This window comes from Anolis sagrei, chromosome 5 (genome assembly GCF_037176765.1).
Source record: "Anolis sagrei isolate rAnoSag1 chromosome 5, rAnoSag1.mat, whole genome shotgun sequence".
NCBI lineage: Eukaryota > Metazoa > Chordata > Lepidosauria > Squamata > Dactyloidae > Anolis > Anolis sagrei.
Genome location: NC_090025.1, coordinates 166,139,271 through 166,161,200, shown reverse-complemented (window position 1 = coordinate 166,161,200; position 21,930 = coordinate 166,139,271). Strand labels below are relative to the sequence as shown.

The 21,930-nt window shown below is 39.6% G+C and overlaps 2 protein-coding genes across 2 annotated transcripts; both read right to left on the bottom strand.

Moving 5' to 3' along the window:
* Positions 1–2,416: 2,416 nt before the first annotated feature.
* On the bottom strand, positions 2,417–8,368 carry CIMIP4 (ciliary microtubule inner protein 4). The gene is made up of 4 exons (XM_067469216.1): positions 8,121–8,368; positions 7,636–7,786; positions 3,634–3,744; positions 2,417–3,071 (listed from the first exon to the last, which is right to left on the bottom strand). The coding sequence occupies exons 1-4, from the start codon at positions 8,289–8,291 to the stop codon at positions 2,980–2,982; spliced, it is 525 nt and encodes a 174-aa protein (XP_067325317.1). The 5' UTR covers positions 8,292–8,368; the 3' UTR covers positions 2,417–2,979.
* Positions 8,369–13,076: 4,708 nt separating this feature from the next.
* Positions 13,077–21,918, bottom strand: TST (thiosulfate sulfurtransferase). The gene is made up of 2 exons (XM_060776988.2): positions 21,280–21,918; positions 13,077–13,574 (listed from the first exon to the last, which is right to left on the bottom strand). The coding sequence occupies exons 1-2, from the start codon at positions 21,872–21,874 to the stop codon at positions 13,276–13,278; spliced, it is 894 nt and encodes a 297-aa protein (XP_060632971.2). The 5' UTR covers positions 21,875–21,918; the 3' UTR covers positions 13,077–13,275.
* Between the last annotated feature and the right edge of the window lie 12 nt (positions 21,919–21,930).

Genomic DNA, 21,930 nt, shown 5'->3' with positions numbered 1-21,930 from the left:
CTGTGGTATACCTATACTGAAGTTCAGATACTGGTGTCTGTTTTATTGTTTTATTGTTTTGGCTTGTGTGAAGGATAAACCGCCTTGTCATTCTATGATGAAAGGTAGACTATACATAATTTTAGTAATAAATAAGTACCAGATCAAGTTAAACTGGCAAAGGCTACAGCCTAACACACTGAATACCTGCAGCATTTTTTCAGAAGAATAAAACATGACAAGTTCCTTTTTGCTCTGATTTAAAAAAATATGATACCTAGAATGGCCCTTTGGCAGTAGCTGCCATTATAAATTGAGTTTGAGAAAGGTGTGTTGGGATTACAACTGTTAGCATCCTCCAGCATAGGAGTTAGAGAAATTGTAATCTAAACATCCTGGCTCGATCAGGGAAACCAGTATTGTCAGTGTTTTTATACTGTATGCTGTACAATCCAAGTGTATCTGGCCTTAAAAATGCGGACACGATTTCTTAACTGTGGGCCTAGATGTTTATAAGATTCTTTTAATTCTGATGGCACATAAACCTGGTGGGCAGTGCTTAGAAATGTGATTTTTAGACTACAAGTCCCAGAATCCAAGGGATCCCAGGCATTACAATTAAAAAAAAACCTTTCCAAACCATCATGGTTAGAATGCATGTTGCAAGCTATTTACAAAGATGTTGCCTGGGAAATGCCCGGAAGTGTTGCAATCCTATGGGGAGGCTTCTCTCATGTCCCTGGAACCTCAATCCATGGCTGATACCGAATGAGAGGCTCCCTCCTGGGCACACAGAGGACTGGGCGACTTGGAAGCTGCAGAACAGACTGTGCTCTGGCACGACGAGATGCAGAGCCAACCTTAAGAAATGGGGCCACAAAGTGGAGTCCACAACATGCGAATGTGGAGAAGAGCAAACCACAGACCACCTATTACAATGCAGTCTGAGCTCTGCCACATGCACAATGGAGGACCTTCTTATTGCAACACCAGAGGCACTCCACGTGGCCAGCTACTGGTCAAAGAACATTTAGTGTAATGTCAAGTTTTTTAAGCTTTGTGTTTTTTTAAATACATTACAACTGTACCCTCGGTTCACTTCTGATACAATAAATATATGATACAACAAATATATGTCATATATCATCTTGATTAATTCAAGATGATATATGACAGTGCTCCAAAGTCATCCGCAGCACTCTGTAATGATAATCTATTGAAAAAACATGTTGGCTGATGGATTCCACTATAGGTTTTATTCCAAAGGATCTATCCAAGGCCCTGAATTTGGCTCAGTACCTTGGAAAGCACCTGTCTCTACAAACCTCAAACACATAGACTGCCCTGATGACATGGAAGCTGCCACCAAAGAACATAAACACAAATTATTTGCAACAAGTAAGAGATTGCGTGGGAGATATACAGATGTTTGACAGCAGATAAGATTGATATGAGAAAAGGTTCAATGTATACAGGATGTTTATAATGAGTTTAGGAATGCTGCTGGCCAAGTATATTTTCTCTGAAAAAAGAAGCAATTTTCTCTTCTTATTCTGTTTCTTTTAACTTCTGCTTCTTTGGTATTCTTTCGCCACCACATAAACTCTGCATAGTATTTTTGTATAGTTCAATTTAATCTTCCAGTTGCTACCTTTTGAATTGCTAACAATTATTGAAATGAGCAAGTGATACGAATCAACTTTCTGCCTTGAAAAAACCAAATTTGCTGATCTCTAAACATCAAATAGTGTGAATGCTTGAAGATCAGAGATGAATGCTAACTAACAGCTGTAGGAAACTAAGCAGCTGATATGAACAACACTTGCTTGAAAACTACTGTTGCTGTGCTGTTGATTAGAATTTACCCAAATGCACACATCTATTCACATTTATGATGAAAAGAACATGACAAGACAAACAGACAAGAGTTCTTTTTCCCACCCTGGACATTCGACAGATATATAAACCCCATTTTCCTAGTTTCCAACAGATTTCACAAGCTCTGAGGATGTCTGCCATAGATGCAGATGAAACATCAGAAGATAATGCTTCTGGAGCATGGCCATACAGCCTGGAAAACTCACAACAACCAAGAACATGAAGGTTTAACTGAATGTAGGAGAAGCTAATAACTGTTAGATTCATTCATATGAAACCAGTATTTCAACAGCTTAATTTTTAAAATCTGGGTTTTAATATATGTTTAGCTATGTTACTTCTGAATCGGGGCTGCTACTGTTTTCCTCTTTATCTTTAGCAGGCATCTTACTTTATTCAACCATCTGAGGGCTGAATAGGGTTGCCATTTCCCCTTTTTGGAGATCTTTAGGATCTGTAGGGTAGGCAAGTACATGGGCACCTCCATACTAGGAACCACTGTGCCTATTGAATTTAACTGCTGAGAATGAGTGACCATTTGGTTTCAAAATCACTTTTTCAAAGGGCACTTTTGAAAAATTGACCAGAACCTAAAAACATCTTCATATCTGGTACACAAAGAAGCTGAAAAAGTGAAATGTGAAATATACTCTGGTTTCTCTTCAGATCGTATAAAAAAGTGAAATGTGTAAGCAATTGGAGCTGTCAAACGTTCTGTGAAAAGTATTTGAATTTGACTTACCTTTTTGTTCATTTAGAAATGAGCTTTCATTCATTGTTATTATGTCACTGCCCCTTTTAGAAAATTTGAACAAAACTATGGGAAAAGGGAGGGGGAAAAAACAGAAATCAGGACAATTGTCTTGGGTTTCTCTGAAACTATGGCAGCTCTCTTAGGCCTATGCAGAGTAGTTGATGAGTGGGTTGTCCTCAATAAAGCTGAATTCCTTAAGTACTCCTAGATTGAAGATTTACTTCCCTGTCCTGATGAACAAACTTCACTTGCTGCTTTATCAACGTGCATAACGAACACACATAACCAGAGTCTGCAAGAGGTTTATTCCACTGGTAGGGAGAACACATATCTTTCACAGAGGACTTGCAGACCTCTTTTATGCCCTCTTAGGATTTGCCGCCTTTGTTCTTCTCCCCAATTTTTTGCTCCAAAGCTTTTTGCAGATTAAGGTTTAGGGCATTTTTCTGGAACCATCTTCCTGTTAAGAAGCATTAAAAATTGTTTGGATTTTTTAAAAACTATGGATCTATTTGCAAGCACTAGGATTGAAAGGTTGCTGTTAGAAAAGTTTGGGTCCTGGCCAATAAAGACAAAGGGTCAAGGCATCAAAAGACAGATTTGTGTTTAGTGGTTTGAAGATAGAGGAAAACCAACAAGGTATGCAATCATTTGGATAAAAAAAATGCCATAATTCTAACTAGTCATGGAGAATTAACACATGTTGTAGGATTATTATTCCCACCAATAATGACTGCACAAGATTCTTTAAATATATGTACAAGCGTGTGGTGTGAGCTTTACAAGCACTGAACTGGGTGAAATCCAAATGTTTAGATTATAATAATACTAAGTATTTATATATAGCTCTATTTTCTGAGTGATCCATAGCATTATCTTTGTAATCCTTATAATAACCCTATAAAGCATTGGGGTATTATTATTATCCCCATATTACAGATTTGAGGGAAGGTACCTGACTGATACAGCGTTTGCTTTCAGCCCCCTTTTCTTTGTTCTCCTCAAAATCTAGGGCTCCTTACCTAGATCATCAGTTTTCCTTCCATGCCAATGTTTAGGGTCCCGAATTGATCTTTTTAGCACATCTGGAGTATAGGAGTCCTTCATCAGACTTTTGCTTTCTAATGGTCCTCCTGCAAGAAAAAATAAAGGCTTTAGAAAAAGAGTAAGCCTCTTGAGCTGTAATCATCTATGAACTGCATCCCAGGACATGGCCGGAGGAGAGAGATAAAAGAACCAGTCCTTCAAAATAGGAAAGAAGACATTCTGATGACAAATGTTATGAATAGTGAATATCTTAGAAATTCTCCAAGCTCAACCATTTTTTCTTGTGGCCATATTTATATCAGGCGAATTTTTTTTAACAGAAAGTGATTATTTCCTATGTTTTGAAGTAGTAGCTCACTACAACTTAATTGACTATGGAAGGAGGAACCACTTTGCCTTGCTATCCATCAAGATCCACTTTAGATCTGATACCTTTTCCTCAAAGTGATCACAGTAGTGACTGTATTAATTAGTAAGGTTCAATCTGATAAACGTTTCCTTATAAGTTATTAGAGTAAAACATTCAGAAATAAAACATGCAAAGATGTATAACAATTAAATCAGCATTTCTCAACCTGGGGGTCAGGACACCTCATGGGGTCATGAGGGGGTTTCAGAAGGGTCGCCAAAGATCATCAGAAAACATGTATTTCTGATGGTCTTAGGAACCCCTTTGGCAGAGAAGGCTGAAGATCTCTCCACCTCTCCTTCTCTTCCTTTTTGGAAACAGACGGTGAATCCTCTCACTAAAAGCCCTCCTCTGCTGTGATTGACTGGACTCTCAGCTAAGGGGGAGGCTATTTCTGAGACTTCAAGTGAGGAGGGAGGAGCAGGCATGCTTGGTGCATGACAGCGTGGTGTGCATGTGCAGGCGAGGGTGAGTGTGTGAGGCTAGAGGGAGGCTCGCACCAGTGAGTCCCTTCAAGGTATGGGAGTTGTGTGGGAAGTCTGACCCAATTCTATCATTGGTGGGGCTAAGGATACTCTTTGATTGTAGGTGAACTATAAATCCCAGCAACTACAACTCCCAAATGTCTATTTTCCCCAAATTCCACCAGTGTTCACATTTGGGCATATTGAGTATCCGTGCCATGTTTAGTCAAGATCTATCAGTGTTTGAATCCACAGTGCTCTCTGGATGTAGATGAATTACAACTCCAAAACTCAAGGTCAATTCACACCAAACCCTTCCAGTATTTTCTGTGGGTCATGGGAGTTCTGTGTGCCAAGTCTGGTTCAATCCTGTAATTGGTGGAGTTCAGAATGCTCTTTGATTCTAAATGGACCACAAATCCCAGCAACTACAACTCCCAAATGACAAAATCAATCCCCCAACCCCACCAGTATTCAAATTTGGGCATGTTTGGTATTTGTGCCAAATTTGGTCCAGTTAATGAAAATACATCCTGCATATCAGACATTTACATTATGATTAATAAAGGTTGCAAAAATACAGTTATGAAGTAGCAACAAAAATAATTTTATGGTGTGTGTGTGTGTGTGGGGGGGGGGGGGGGGTTATCACAACATGAGGAACTGTATTAAGGGGTTGCAGCTTGACGAAGGTTGAGAAATACTGAATTAGAAGAAAAAATCACCCCTGAAACCTTCCTATGACTCCAGCTCCCAAAGCTCTATTCAGATCCCACTCCTCCTAACTGGTTTTCACCCTGTCTCTGCCTGGCCTAACTCCATTTCATTCTGTTCCTATCTGGCTCTTTAATAGACCTTCTTCCGTAGGGCCCTCTTCACACCATGCTATGAACAGGGATTGGCTAGTTCTTCCCAGGCTTGCCCTGTTTCTCATTTTGCAACGTTCTTTGAAGAGCTTTTAAAACATTAACTTTTAAATAACCCATTTTATAACTGTGTATGCTATTTTATCTTTCATCACTGAAAGGAGATAACTGCAAGAAGCAGCTGGCTGAGAGCTGGGAATATACACAGGCTAGAAGTTCCCATCCCGGGACTTGTAGAACTGATTTTGCAAGTAGATCAATTGGGTATTTAAAGCTGTCTTTAGATGGATGAAAGTGAGAACATTGGGAGAAAATCTCCATTGAAAAATTAGACATGTCAATTGTCACCTGGCAATAGCTAACCCATTAAGCTGCAACAGAGGAGAAAACAGCTCCCATTTGGTTCGTCTCCTCTCTGAAATGCTTCCAGGCTAAGCTCAAAGATATGCTATCTAGCCTTAAGAACTGGTGCCTGGTTGTGATGGTTCCTTTTCCTTCTCAGTCCTTTATCTTTTTGTGTTTTATTTCAGATTTTAAATCCTGCAGGCAAGAACCTGTCTTCTTTCTTACTCATCTTGTATAACCAGGTAGCAGGTGGTGTAGAGTTAGGATTAGGGATTCGTTGGGTAAAATAAATAAATAATCAGTTGAACATTCAGTGTTTTCAGATAAGAATATCTCAATGGATTTTTGTTTTGTTGATAATATACCCATGAGATGGGTTAGGTTTGTGGAATGAACTCCCCAGTGAAATTAGGGAGACTCCTTCTCTCCTCTCCTTCAGGAAGAAACTCAAGTCTTGGCTTTGGGACCAAGCATTCGGGCAGCTGGCTGAGCAACAACTGTAATGACTCATGAGAATTGTCAATTAAGAGACCTTAGGCTGCAACTCTGGGCTATGATTTGGATTTGTGGAGTCGTACTTGGTTGTGTTAGTATTTTAAGGGCCAATATTTTAATGTATTTTTATTGTTTTTATAATGTCTTTTAAAATTGCTGTTGACCTGTTTATGTTAATTGTTGTGCTCTGACTGTTTCTTTGTTGGCATCTAATGACTGCCAATTGTAAGCCTTCCTGAGTCCTCCTTCAGGGGTTGAGAAGGACGGGATAAAAATGCTCCAAATAAATAAATAAATAAATAAATAAATAAATAAATAAATAGGCTGAACTGGAGGATGGGATAGAACAACCTAGCTTGTTCTTCTGCAAACTGTTTGCTACTGAGCCCTGTATAATTATGTAAGTAGTTGCTTTCTGTGTGCACTATCACATATGAATTGCTGAATATTACATGGCAGCTAAAAAACCCACTGAAACATCCAGTTCAAAATCTGCTAATTCTGCTAGTGTGCAAAGAATAGAGATCACGTAGCTAGCTACCCACAATTTGGAGTGCAGCTCCCAACAGCAACCGCTATTTTGGCTAAGATTGCTAGGATCTCCAGTTTAATGGCATCTGATTCTTACCTTTCAGTAGGTGAAAGCAACTATTGCTACTGCTGTTACTACTTGTACTACTACTACTATAGATGGACAACCATCTCCAATAAATAATAGCCTGCAAGAAAGCCTCAAGATGGTGGAAGTGGTTGCTTGAGTTTGCAAAAAGAATCTGAGTAATTTTGGAGTTTTCTAAGCTAAAGGTTTGCTGGTTCAAGAGGCACAAAACTACTGATTTTATGAGAAGAATGTTCATTGCCAAGTTCTACACAGGCAGGCTACATTTCTTTAGCCATGTCGTTAACAGCTGCTTGACTGGATAAAGCTAAGAATGTAGCTCTTTTATTTGAACTACATTTCCCAGAATTTTCCAGCCACATAGTCAGAATAACCATGCTGCCTGAGGTATTCTGGGAACAGAAATCCAAAATAACATTTCCAAGCATTAGACTTGCAGCAGTTAGGAGGAAATCAATTATCTAGATGTGGTGAAAAATATCACCAGCTGTTTCCACACAAAAAACCTGTGTCAAAGGGTGCTCCACTCTAGCCATTTGCCCATTTCACAAATATTAATGTTTCTTGCTCAGCTTCTTTCAATGCCCCATTCTAAAGGCATAAAATTTCAGTTCTCTCTAGTCCAGAGTAAACTGATCCTGGTTTTTTTTTCAAAGGTATATTTCTGACTATTTACAGAGTCAAGAAGAGAAAAAGTTGGTAGTTGATATTTGTCATGTCAAAGCTGCAAGCCCAATTCCAATGGTATTAGGGACCAAACCATAACCGATTATTATTACCTTGGAAAATGTTGGACCTCAGGTTGTAACCTAGTTCATAATAATCAGCATAAGGTGAAGATGCCATGGGATTCTCTAGTGGCTTGAATGCCCAGTCGCTGAGTCGTTTCTGCCCCTGAATCAGTCCAGCCTCACAGAGAGCACGGCGTGCCTGGAAGACATAAGCATGGAGGGTTCAAACTGAATGTGAGGTTGCAAGGAGCTTGGGACAATCAGACAATGGCTTCAATATCAAAGGAACGCTCATTCTGTTCTGGAGCTTTGTCAGACATTGGAGATGTCCCAGGCCCAACATCTCTTGTAACTCATTTGAAGCTGAAATGTCCACAACTAAGAACCATCTGAAGATGTCAATGCAAAGTGAGACATAAAAAAATGTGGTTCTCAATTTGGCATATGATATTTCTAAAAGAAAAAGAACTGCATTTGCTGTGACCAAGGCATTCTAACCTCCTTTAAATGTAGGATAATAATTTTTTTCTTACCTGCTCCTCAGAAACGAGTTTCTCCACACCAGTTGTGCCATACTTGGCCTTGATATTGGCAGGTATTAGACTGTTCTTCTGGTCCAAAAGGGGCTTTCCTTCTGCTTTCACATCTTGCCCACTTGAGGTCAAGGATTCTTTGGCACTCAAAATGTTTCCGGATTCTTTCATATCTTCACGGCTGCCTTTTAGGACTTTTCGGGAGGATCCAAGTAATGGGGTCCCAAGAGTTGTGTTGTCTGGGCTATCCTTCTTCCCAGGGGATCCACTGTGAATGCATAGGGAGGAAGGGGATCTGGGCCTCAGGTTCTGTTTACTGAGGTTTCTTGTCTGGAAATTCTGTGCAGAAGGGGATGCCTGTGGCATTGCTGGTGGTCTACCCATAACAGTTCTGTCTTCTGCTAGGCTGCTGGAGGTCTTATGGGAGGTCCTACTGGAGCTCCTGGTGAGGGGTCTTTTGTTGTTGGGTTGAACCCCAGTCATGTTGGATGTGACCTGCTCCTTGTTTCCATATCCAGGCATTTCTGGAAAACAGAAAGGAATGTATGGCAACTGGGACTGGCAACATAATTACTAAAGTGTTCTTATTTTTTAATAAGATTACTTCTGCCCAGAGTCCCACATTGCTTTCCTCTCAACTGCTGCTCCATTCTGCTTCCCTCATCTCCGCTTTCTGCTTTTTTCCCCAACTAATACTTTGTGGCTGAGATCCTGCATTGGAAGATACATCATAAAGCTATTTCCAAGCAGAACATCTTCCCTTTCCCCTCCTACAGGACCATGGATTTGGGGGTGGTGAGTTTGGGGTGTCAAGTCTTTTCTAAGATCCATCTGGCAAAAAACTGGACCACCAAGTTGTTGAGCTACTTCAGGCATTATCAATTTATAGTGTATTTAATGATCAAATATTAAGAAATATTAAGGCAGCTGTTGAATTACATTTGGCATTTATAGTTGTCTCTTTGAGACTGTACTCTTGGATCTATATAGAAATATATCTTTTTAACTATCTTCCAGTGCAGGATCTCAGCCACAAAGTATCATTCCATCTCTTAATTGGCATTTATTAAAAAATTAAAAATTGAATATATTTTGTCTAGGTATTTATTTGTTTTCATGACGAAAACACTTATTTCTCTTCATACAAACCTGCAACCAGTCACACACATATAATGGGGCCTTGAACTGGAAATTATGCGGCAAGGTAAACAGAACATTCATTTATGTGTCATATACTTTTTATACACATAACTGAAGGTAATTTCATGCACCATATTTTAATAAGTTTGTGCATGAGACAAAGTTTATGTGCACTGAACCATAGGAAAGCAAAGATGTCAGTATTTTGTCTGCCATGTGGACATTTTCAGATTTTGGAGTATTTTGGAATTCTGGATGGGGAGGGTGCTCTGCCTGTACGGGCTAAATTCACTGAATATGATAATGTGTAATCCTTCACAGTGAAGACTGTTACAGATTTTCTCTTGTCACATCACCTACCTGCTGGACCATCGGCCATTGTGATTTCATGATATGTGGCGGCAGGAGTTGGGAAGGCCGTGTCCATGGGCACCTATTATATAGAAAAAGAAAGTATGGGCTATTTCAATTTATAATGGTTTGTAATAAGAAACAGGACCATGCAGCTCACAGGCCATTCTCTTCCTTACTATAGTATATCATCAACCCAATTACATATCAGGAGATCTTGAACTAGGAAATATGAAGCAGGGTAATAAACGTTAAATTCATTTATGTTATATATACACCTTATACACAATATGAAGGTAATTTTAGATACATGATTTGATTCATCCACAAATCAATGTAATATACTTTATCTTGACTCTTATCAAAAAGGAGCCACAACCTTCTCTGAACAGAATGACAAAAGGCAAGTGTTTAATCAGTCCTGGGAGAATCTATTCTCTCTGCTGTAGCACCACTTATGGCCTTTTTGAATGTCTGGGCAGGAAAATGCCACTAGCAGCAGCTTTTTGGCACTTCTTTGAAATGGAACCATGAAAGAAAGGATTATTGCTGCTTTTACATTCTTTTGGGATGGATCAAGCTCATTCCTTTTGTGGCTCTATTTAAAAACAAGATTTAGGAGCCTTTAAAAAAATAAGAGTTAATGCTGTACCTTAACTTTTATCAACAGTCAGCTTATCTATAAGTCAGATCAAAATCCTTAATCTTGGTCTTCAAACTTTTCTTTGGCTTAAACATGAGGTGACTTATATTTGAATATATACAATAGGTTCAGATTAATTATGTCTTTGGTAAACACAGGTAATTTATTATTTATTAATTTATTTACTGTATTTGTATACCGCCTTTCTCAGCCCGTAGGTGACTCAAGGTGGTTAATTGCCTTTATAAATGGAAAAGATGACATTTTTTAGTGTTTTAAGAAATGATTATCCAGTTCTTGGTTTTCCAGACCATTGATGAAAGTATTACCACTTCTTTCATGTTCCTATCACTGGGAAGTAACCAACAAGTACAGATATTTTACCCACCCACCTCTGGGTTATATGTCAATAAATGAGCACAACTCAAGATGGATATGTTTGGGGGAAAGGACATGAGCATGTTTCTGTGCAAGAAGAAAAGTGTGTACAAGAAAACATGACTTCCCAAACAGTGTCCACCAATATGTAGACAGATTTCCCTAGGAGAACGAAAAGTCTCACAACCCAATACAATTCAGAGGCATGCAATGGAATTGAAACACTGAGAGGTTTTCATGTTGATGCTTCCACCTCTTCCCTTTCCCCCTCTCCAAATCATGACCTAAAGGAAAAATAGTATCATTATTTCCTTTGAGAATCTCATAAAGCTCCACACATGAGCTTTGCTAATTGCTACCACCCTCTCATGCATTTTCACCTGAGTGACATTCTTCACTTGGCTGGCACTTCTTGGGCAGGAAGACTTGAGACAGCAATCCCGTTGGAGTAGGTTGCTACCAATTTCCTCCAGCTCTTGTAGGTACTGGAGCACAGGACTAAGTTTCTTTGATGGGTGCTTTAAGGTATCAGTTGTGGCCTCAAATTGTGGTAGTTCTTGGTAAAAGTCAGTAAACTCTTCTGGGTGCTGTAAGAATCGTAGCACGGGGCTAATCTCCTCAGGTTGGTCTGTGTAGTGGTAGAAGGGAGTATTCATTTTTGACTCCTGTTGACACTGATATGGGAGACCAAACCCCTCAATTTCCTTGGGGTCTTGTATGAAGTCGCTAGTTTCTTTAGGCTGGTATAGATATTGGGTGGCTAGTTTCAAAAAACCCTTGGCTGGGATGAGCACCAGTATGACCAGAAATGAGCTATAGATGTGCCAGACATTTCCCAAGGGTGCCAACAAGATGTGACTCCAAATTAGTTGCCAGATGTGGCCAAGGAGGGCCTCACATGCCTGCCACATGTGGCCTGGACTGGCAGCAAGAGAGCAGCAAGGCTCACTGCATTGACTTGTGGCTGAAAACCAAGACCCATTGTGTAGGTCACATAGGGAGGGCCTCAAGGCCTTTGTCTGTGTATGACTGCCTGTTTGGGGGGGGGGGGGGGTTATATATATAGATTTATCTCTGAGGTGCCCAGAAATTATGTTTTCCTCCCAAAAATATATCTCACCTCTTCCATGGTCTCAATTGAGGTGCGAAACCTGTTCTTGTGAATCAAGCAGGTCCTTGCCAAGTCTGGAAATATGGACAATGAGATGGAACTCAAGGACAGTTGCTAAGGAATGTCCATTCTCATTTGTGAGCTGTGGTTGTCATGGAACCCCAAGTAAACATAGATTGAAAATCCTTTTCTCTAGCTTAATAGAAGTTCTTACCCTAAGCACTTTTCATAAAAGATGGGTTGATTAAGCGATGGTATTTTGTATGCTACCTTTCAAACACAAATGTACCATAAGACAGTCCAGCGAGAAATGCCAAAAATGTAAACCAATCTGAAGAGAAAAGGAACATATCTCCTCGCAGCACTGTTACCTGGACCCAGTTCATCCTTGCTCTCCCCTGGACTACGTTGGAAACACAAAGAAGCACAGTTAGAGGATCAGTTAAGGGTCTCCTAAGTCAGTGCTACTCAAATTGGTGGTGCGTGGATCAGTGCTGGTCCCCATGCTGTTGGCTGCTGGTCTACACCAAATTTTCACAAGAGAAAGCATTGTGCAAAGCCATTGTAGCACAATTTTCTTTTTGTGTCAGGAGAGACTTGAGAATCTGCAAATCGCTTCTGGTGTGAGAGAATTGGCTGTCTGCAAGGACGTATCTGAGGGGATGTCTGGATGTTTTGATGTTTTACCATCCTTGTGGGAGGCTTCTCTCATGTCCCTGCATGAGGAGCTGGAGCTGACAGAGGGAACTCATCCGTGCTCTCCACAGATTTGAACCTTTGACCTGTCAGTCTTCAGTCCTGCTGGCACAAAGGTTTAACCCTTGGCACAAATGTGATAATGGCCTCTAGCACACTGGGAAAAATATCCATATTATTGACCCGTAGCAGTATCAAACTGTATGTATTCTATAGTGTAGATGCACTACACTACACTATGGTCTTCTGTTTCGTGATATTTTGACATCGTGTGAAATTGTTTTCCTTTCAATGATTCAAGGGGCCTGGCTTAGTTTGGGATGTGATTTCCCTAACTGATTTTCTTCTGTAGCTCTCTGTGTATATGAAAGTTTACATTGTAAGAAATAGGTTTTAATGATGTGGATTATAAATCATATTGGGCATTATGCTCTGCCTGATGTAGGTTACTTGTGGCATTCCAGAAAACATTAGGCGGTAATTTAACTATGCTTGCTAGAGATAATGGGAGTTGTAGTCCAAAAATAGCTAGAGAACTACAGGTTGCCTATCCTTGATTTAAGCAATGGAAAGGCAAGATACGAGAAGAGACAATAATGCCAGCAGTCCAATAATAAAAAGTACAGAGACAAAAGTCTTCTCAATTTGATATTTTGTTTATTCATTTATCTCATTATGATAATTTAAAGCAACAATAATGGATTAGAAAATAGAAAATTGTAAACAACTAGGAGTTTCAGATATTCTTCCAATTTTAGTCAGATCTTGTAAGAAATGATTAAGAAATTTCACAGCTTGAAGGAAGGAAGGCCACACAGTAGACGGACATTCCTTGCTTAACCCTTATTACGATTCCATTCTGAAATTCTCAGCTCTGGTGGGGCACGGCGGAACCATTCTGACCATGATCCATCATAGACAGCCACATCTGGTTTGCCACAGAGGTACGCTGCAAGGGCAATATGGCATGCTGTGACCCCCTTACGGCATGTAGCGATCAGTGGCTTTGAGAGATCCACTTTCTTTTCCTCAAATAGACTTTGGATTTCTTCTGGGCTCTTCTCAAACCCTTCCTTAGTCATGAAATTGAAAAAAGGCATATTCAGACAGCCTGGGATGTGGCCTGGTTCAAGTCCTAGAAGAGGGAAAATACATAGAGGAAAAATTTCAGTGGCACTCCATGATGCTATAACAGTTATACAAATCAATCAGTATGTCCTTGATCAGAAATGGATTTTTCTATTTGAAAAAAAAAAGAAAGATATGAAGAATTTTGCTTAGTTTTTCAGTGATCCTCCTCAGGTAGCCTGGATGAGCAATAATATCACTGGGAAAGAGTGGATCGCCTTGGTAAGATTTTAGGAAGATTGTGTTAGCTAATATTAAAATCCTATTTTGGAGTGAGAAATTCTTTTGAGCGAGGAGCCCGTTTTCATACCACCATTCTGGTGGGCTAGACCATCATGTTTTTGTTTGACCAAAAGTAATATGACATTTCTTCTGGTTCAACCTTTGCCTATTTTTGAGGTATTGGTGGTGATAGTAAGATAGTGGAAACTAAATTGCTTCATTTTAGAACAGTTTTGAATGATTTGTGGTGGTTTGAAGGATAAAAAGTATTTTTTTTCAGGGAGTTTAGGGCATTCCTGTGCCCCTGCAAATATGGGGTCAGGTAACATATGCCCCATAGCTCACACCTTCCTCACCTTGGCCTATCTAATCCAACATCCTATTCCAAAAATGAATGTGAAATCCAGATTATGAGAATCCCATAATCTGGAAAAGATGGCAACAGTGCTCTTCTTATTATATGTTTGTCAAATTTATCTTCTCCCAACATATCTATACATAAAGTGTGCTGTTGGACTCCAGATCCAACAGGCTATATGATTATAATCTCTGTTTTATGTAAAAACTATAAAATATTTACATAAAAAGAAGATAAGTAAATGGGAATTCCCACACATTAGTTAGCAGCCAACATATCGGTCATTGCTTCCGAGGGAGTTGCAAAAACACCTTTTTCAGTCCTAGGCCCAAATCCAATTGTTACTCTTAGATTTGTAGTGTAGACTCATTAATGACTAAATGATGTCAGGGTTTGTTTGTTTTTTGTCAATTCTGTTGATTCGACGGGTTTATTCTTCTTGTCACAAGTGACTGGATTTAGGTCTCAAGTGTTAGGAAATACAATTGCGGCAAGTCAACCCCTGAGGATTTGTTTACTAGTCAATGCAAAATGTTTTGGTCAGATGGGCAGAGCAAAGTAAACAATTATTTTCAGTTCAGTATTTTTAGACCTGTAATGTTATCCAGGGGAAGTCGGGAGCTCTTCAGCCAATTCCTGAGGAGCACAGAGGAAGCTAATCATGAAACAAATGAGTCGAAAAATGTCCATCTGGAATGGTGGGAGACAACTGTGGCGTATTTCCCAAACAGTTTTCCAAAGAGATTGCTGTTTTTCTTACTCATACGTGAGTACTGGAGGGGGAGCAAACTATGCCACTCTTTTTGAAGCTTCACATTATGATGCTATTTTTGTGAAGGCATACCACAATGCCATACTGCATCTCTGAATCACAATGTGGCACATTGACTAGCAAGTTTTAAATGATCTATCTTGAACAAAATAAGAAATTACTCATATGAAGACATGAATCTGTCACAGGGACAATATTTTAATACAGTGGTTGCTAGTGACATTGTGGGGTCAAGATTTGGGGACAAATGTCCAGTGCCTGACTGAGCAGAAAATGCCCAAACTGAGCAAGAACAGTTCTTCTGGGCAATGGATGCTCAGTAAGATTATCAAAGGAGGCACAGCATCTGGAAGGTTGAGCAAAAGGAGAGGATCAGACATTGTTGGCTTGATTTATAACAGCATTTATTCCGCACTCTTTTAGTGGTTCAGGTAAAAAAAAAAGATTTTGATCAGGGCCTAAATGATACTATTCAGGACAATTTAGAACTAGAAACAGTTTCAAAAGGATTTTTGTAGGGGTTTTTTTGGGCTGTATGGCTATGTTCTAGAAGCATTCTTTCCTGACCTTTCGCCTGCATCTATGGCAGGCATCCTCAGAGGTTGTGAGGTCCTCACAACCTCTGAGGATGCCTCCCATAGATGCAAGCGAAACGTCAGGAGAGAATGCTTCTATAATATGGCCATATAGCCCGAAAAACCTACAACAACCCAGTGATTCTGGCCATGAAAACCTTCGACAATACAGTTTCAAAAGGGTTTTAATTTCTGCATGGTACTTTGGATGAGGCTGCCTTTGTAGGCTGTTCAAAAATTTCAGCTGGGACAAAGCTACAGCTAGAATATTACCTGGGCCTGATTACAGGCCATGTTGTTATTTTCCATTACTCCAAATCCAGTTACCTGATTTTTATAATTTGAAATTATTCTAATTACGCAAATTGCAATTACTTGCATTCTATGCATGCAAATTATGTATGCTCTTTATTGTATTTTTCTTCCACTTTCTTCCACCTTTCATACCTTTTTTCACCATTGCAACTGATTTAAAAGGACCAGTATAGACTCTGGAGTCATGTTCATGGCGTTGGACTTGGAACCAGGACAGCCAAGTTCATATCTCTGCTTCCTTATGCAATTTACTGTGTGACTTTGGATCCAATTGTGAGTTTTAATAAGATTACTAGTTTATCAATATCTGATAAAATGAAGTGATCTTGCCCTTGGTCTGTGTGAGTCCAAGGCTGCATTAGGCTTATTTATTAAACGTATATCCTACCGCATTGGAAATAATAGACATACAATTCTTATTTCTGGAGCTGGCTTTGGGGCAAAATACAACTGGGATCAACTAGCCTCATCATGTAAAAAAATCCCCAAGAGTATATTTACCCTCACAAAGTGTGGAAAATGATGTTGTAGGGAAAGTTAGCAACTTTATACATTTAACCAAGAGCAAAGGTTAGCAAATCAGTAGTAGAAAAGTTTAGAAAAGTCTAAACATCTATAACAGGTATTTAAATTTTATATGTGTGCACCGAAGGTTAATATGACCATATTCCACCTGCCTTAAAAGTCCAGGCTATAAAGAAATTAACTAAAATGAAGTCCTATGGAAAAATGTAATGTATGAAGTTACCCTAAGAAGCTGATGGTAATCAGCTAATCTAGTTCTGTAGAACAAGTGTATATTGTGTTTGTTCAGTTTTGTTCTTTTTCCAGGTATTTCAGGGTGTGGAGTGTAACTGAATGGAAGGTTAAAAGAACTCACTCTACTTGCTCTGAACTAGTCATAAATCAACTATTACGTACTACTTCCCAGAAAAGTACTTATCCAAGCATTTGTCAATGTTGTTTTTCTAGCTTTTGCAGATACATTGATTGATTCCATATCTTTAGTGAAGGGATTGCACACTGACATGAGTAAAACAGGTAAACTGGACAATGATTCATTCCAGGGAATATAACATGAGTATATGTGCAAATATGAGTACATGTGCAAACATGAGTATTTTGATATTTAATAAAGATATGGCTGCAGTTGTACCATATATGACCAAAATTCCAGGAGCATTGTACATGATCTGTATGTTGCATGTGATAAATGTATATGCGTATGTATACAGCCCTTGTATCCAAAGGGGATATGTTCTTGGACTTTATGTGGAAATATAAAACAACAAATAACAGTGAATAACATTGAAAGGAACAACCTCCAGTCCAAGAGTACCATCGAGTCATTCTGGAGGACCTAGATAATACCTAGAGTGGATAAATGAAACTGCAGGTTCTGTTCCCACAGATATGGGGGGTCATATTGTATTAGTATACATTTGCTATTCCTGTGCAGAAAATGTTTCCAATGTAAACCAACCTTGTGTGAATACTGCACATAATAGGCCACAAGCTGGAAAGATTCTGTCTGTCCCTGATTCTTCTTGTGAGGGTTTCTTAGTGCCCCCTTCCCCTAAAAAATATGCCTTTCAATTATTTTGAAACTATTTTTGAATAGTCTTTACAACTTTAATACAGTGGGATCCAGTAACGGCTTATTCAGTAAGGGTCCTGTCCATATTTCCCCACAGGAACATAGAACAAAATGTATCCAAGTGCGTTGCATACATCTAATGAGAAATTATGCAGGGAATTCAGGTTTTTTTGCATACAACAAGTTAATTTTGTGTAGGAACCAACAGACCAATTTCAAAATATGTTTATTTAGAAATTATTGAGCCAAGCGAACATATAGGAACTTGTAATAGGTGTGCCTAGAACTGAGCTCTTACAACAAAGATGGTAAATCTTTGGTACCCCCATTCTTGAAGAACTATGATGTGTCTACTAGGCCTTCCATAGAGCTGTAGCCAGTCTGAACAGTTGTATTGCTTTATGTTTTTGATTTTGCTTTGAGTTGTTTTGTTATGCTGTTGTGTTGAGGCCTTGGCCTTTGTAAGCCGCATCGAGTCCTTCGGGAGATGCTAGCGGGGTACAAATAAAGTTTAATAATAATAATAATAATAATAATAATAAATAATTTGGGTATAGTTACATGGCTAGTGTGTGTGATCAAGCTGTGGCACAGCTAGTTAGTAGCCAGCTGCATTAAATCACTATTGACTGAGAGATCGTGAGTTTGAAGCCAGCCCGGGACAGAGTAAGCTCCCAACCATTAATAGCCTAGTTTTCTGTTGACCTATGCAGCCTGAAAGACAGTTGCAACTTTCAAGTAGGACATTTAAGTACCACTTTAGGCGGGGAGGCTAATTTAACTAAATTATGGCACCATTAAATCTTCCAGCAGCGTGAGAAAAAATGAGAAAGTACTCCGACAATGACTCAGTGTCACAAGTGGATGGTGAAGCGGTAGCTACTCTTGTGGCTGGAATTCAGCACATCCTCATGAAGCCGGGAGTGTTAAATTGCCTCTCTCTCTCTCTATATATATATATGTCTCTGGCATTGAATGTTTGTCATGCATATGTGCATTCTAATTGGCCCTGAATCCCCTGCAGGGTGAGAAGGGCAAAATATAAATGCTGGAAATAAATAAATAATACTATAAACAAATTATGAAGCTTCTTCCTTAATAAGATTCTTTCCTGAGATATAAAACAACATATGGAAAGTTCCTTAACCCACACAACATTTTCACTTCTACCTATAGAGAGCAAGGACAGGACTGTTTCTTATTGTTTACGCCTCCTATTTTTCAAAGTCCATGTCATATGGCATAAACGATTGTAGTCTAACTATGTAATTGATGTGAAAACTATTCTCATAAATGCAGAGATTTAATATCTCTAGTCAGAAAAATGGGAGGGGTGGGTGAAACAATTTTATTTTTTTAGTGAATCATGAAGAGTGTGTCCATAACACAAAATAATTTAAATTCTATCACATTCTATATTTTTATATAGACTTAATTAAAATCAAATCTCTATTTTATCTAAAAAGTTTCACATTCAACCCCTCCTCCCCCGGAAAATGACTCTTAATTGGTAATGTATTGGTTACAAAAAAGAATATAATAATGCCTGTTGAAAACACCTGAAAACTGTATCAATACACTTTGAGAGAAATCAGGCGCCATCAAGAAACTTGTCTGCTCATTGTTGCCTGAGCATTGCCATGGAGACATTGAGAGGCTCCCTGAGAGGCAGGTCTTCTCAGAGCTGGAGAAGGGAGAAAGCAGGAGGGCAGCAGTCTCTCCAACACCTGGACAATGCCAGGTGTATATGTAAGTACACTAATATTTACAACACATACCCCACAAGTTGTTGTTGTTACTGTGTTTGTTTTCCTTCAAATCATTTCTGACTTATGGGGACCTTAAGTTAATCCCATCACAAGGTTTACTTGGTTTAAAAAATGTCCAGAGAGGGTTTTTTTTTCCCTTGCCTTCCTCTGAGACTCAGAGAGTGTGATGTACCCAAGACCATCCATGGGTTTCCATGGTTGAATGAGGATTTGAACCTTCGTTCCAGAGTCATAGTCAAATGCTCAAACTTCTACACCATTCTGGGTCTTATTTTTCAACCTATAAAATACGTATATCTACATTTGGTGGGGTTGGGGGGAGGGGGTACTGATTCTATCATTTGGGAGTTGTAGTTGCTGGGATTTATAATTAACCTACACTCAAAGAGCATTCTGAACCCTACCGACGATGGAATTGAACCAATCTTGGCAAACAGAACTCCCAATACCAACAGAAAATACTGGAAGGGTTTGGTGGGAATTAACCTTGAGTTTGGCAGTTGTAGTTCACCTACACCCAGAGAGCACTGTGGACTCAAACAGTAATGGATCTGGACCAAACTTGGTACGAATGTTCAATATGCCCAAATGCGAACACTGATGGAATTTGGGGAAAACAGACCTTGACATTTGGAAGTTGTAGTTGCTGGGATTTATAGTTCAGCTACAATCAAAGAGCATTCTGAACCACACCAACAATAGAATTGGGCTAAAGTTCTTACACAGAACCCCCATGACCAACAGAAAATACTGTGTTTTCTGATGGTCTTTGGTGACCCTCTGACACTCCCCTTGCGACCCCCTCAGGGGTCCCGACCCCCAGGTTGATAAAGGCTGTTCTAGAGTATGTCAACCATAGAATCTTCCTAGAAATATAGAAAAGCCCTTTCATGGCTGGAATAAGGCATAATAGAGGAATCTTGATTCTTGCACTGAGCAGTATATTGGAAAGGCTGGGTGTGGTGACATTAAGAAATTGTTAACTTTTTTAAAAATTATTTCAGCAACCTTCCATTCCTAGGGGAGAAGTACAATAGGTATGCACTCTTTCCTCCCTTTCAACTCTGCCCTTTGTCCAGAAAAACAAAACAAAAAACAGCTCAGCAATTTTCCAGATAGTGTTGTAGAGGAGAAAGAGCATGTAAATTGAGATAGTGTGCTTTGGACTTCTTATGAAACTCTTGGAGAGTTGGTTATTCAATAATAAAAAGGAGAAAACCAGTTAAACGTCTTTTTAAGCCATGGGAAGGAAAGAGTGGGGCATGAGGAGAGACGGGAGAGTTTTTAAAAAGTAGCCCAATTATCAAGTTACTGGAGAACGTACTGTAACAGTATGCTGAGTTGTTACTAGCAAACATGTATGCCAACAAGTGATCTGGCAGATACAGAGTTCTAAAGGAAGAATAGAATTGTTTCTTTTGTTTCACTAGTAAAAATAACAATACTTTCCTGAAATGGCAAACATCTTGTCTTCAAATATGACATTTTTTCCAAAGTGACCTGGAACTTCCTGTATGAATCTATACTGTAGAATTAATGCAGTTTGACACCACTTTAACTGCTATGTTATGGAATCCCAGGAGTTTTACACACCCTTTAGCTTTCTCTGCCCAAGAGTGCTCACCAATCACTAATAGAGTATTTTGTAGTATTGGTCCATGGCACCATCTTACCTGTTTGCAGGTAAGGTGGTGTCAAACTCCATTAATTCTACAGTGCAGATGCACCCCATTAGATATCCTATAACTATCAAATCGTATGCATGTTTTTTTTGGAAAGCTTCCTACTTTGTTCAGTTGGTGTTTACTCCCAGGTAAGAATACAGAGGATTGCAGCCTAAAGCATCGAAGCAGAAGTGGCAACCTGTGCTTTTCCAGATGGTGTTGGACTACAACTTTTATGACTTCTAACCAATGACTATATACTGTCTATGGCTGCTGGGAGTTACAGTCCAGTAGCATCTGGGAGGCCACAAGTTACTTCCCCCTAGTCTGAAGGAGTGAATCAGTATTAGTAAGAAATGAGTATGGTCCAAGGCACATTTCAGAATCGATGTGTTAAACATTTCATGGTAGTTAAAGGTGATCCCAGCTGTTTCTCCTACCTTCCTTCCCTGGCTCAGGTTCTGTTCCTTTGAATCTCCCTTCAGCTCTGGAGTCCACCATCTGGAAGCGTTTGGATTTAATGTTCTCCATGATCTCCTCATAGGTCTTCAAGAGAGACCTGTTCAGGGAGGCTTTGAAAACAGCTGGTTCTGGTCTGGTGATCTCAGATGTCACTGGGTGACCCTCTTTCACCCAGTTCTTGAACCCTCCATTCAACACAGAGATGGTTCGGTGCCCGAATACTCGGAACATCCACCAAGCCCGTGGAGCATAGAAGCTGCCCAAGTTGTCCCCATCATATACCACAATGTGCGTTTGGTTGCTGATACCTAGGTGGCCCACGTATTCTGCAAAGTGTTTCTCGCTGGGCAGCATCAGCTCATAGGGTGACGATTTGTCTTTGCACTCCTCGATATCAAAAAAGGAGGCACCCGGGATGTGCCGTTCTTGGAATTCTTTTTGGGCACTTCTTCCACCTGGTTCATACCAGGAGGCATCCAGGACCCGTAGTTCAGGCCCAATCTTATTGGCCCGCACAGCTTCTGCTAGCCATTTGGTGGAGACCAGGGCCCTATATAATGCTTGCTGCACCATGTTAGCCAAGTCTCTTCTGATGGATGAATAGCTAGCAGAAGGGAGTGTGGAAAAGG

Coding starts and splice junctions, on each gene's coding strand:
- CIMIP4 (XM_067469216.1), bottom strand. CDS start 8,291: ATGAAAGAATCCGGAAACATTTTGAGTGCCAAAGAATCCTTGACCTCA. Junction 7,787..8,120: donor AACTCGTTTCTGAGGAGCAG/GTAAGAAAAAAA, acceptor TATGTCTTCCAG/GCACGCCGTGCTCTCTGTGA. Junction 3,072..3,633: donor AAGGAAAACTGATGATCTAG/GTAAGGAGCCCT, acceptor GCTTCTTAACAG/GAAGATGGTTCCAGAAAAAT.
- TST (XM_060776988.2), bottom strand. CDS start 21,874: ATGGTGCAGCAAGCATTATATAGGGCCCTGGTCTCCACCAAATGGCTA. Junction 13,575..21,279: donor ACCTGAGCCAGGGAAGGAAG/GTAGGAGAAACA, acceptor TCCCTCTTCTAG/GACTTGAACCAGGCCACATC.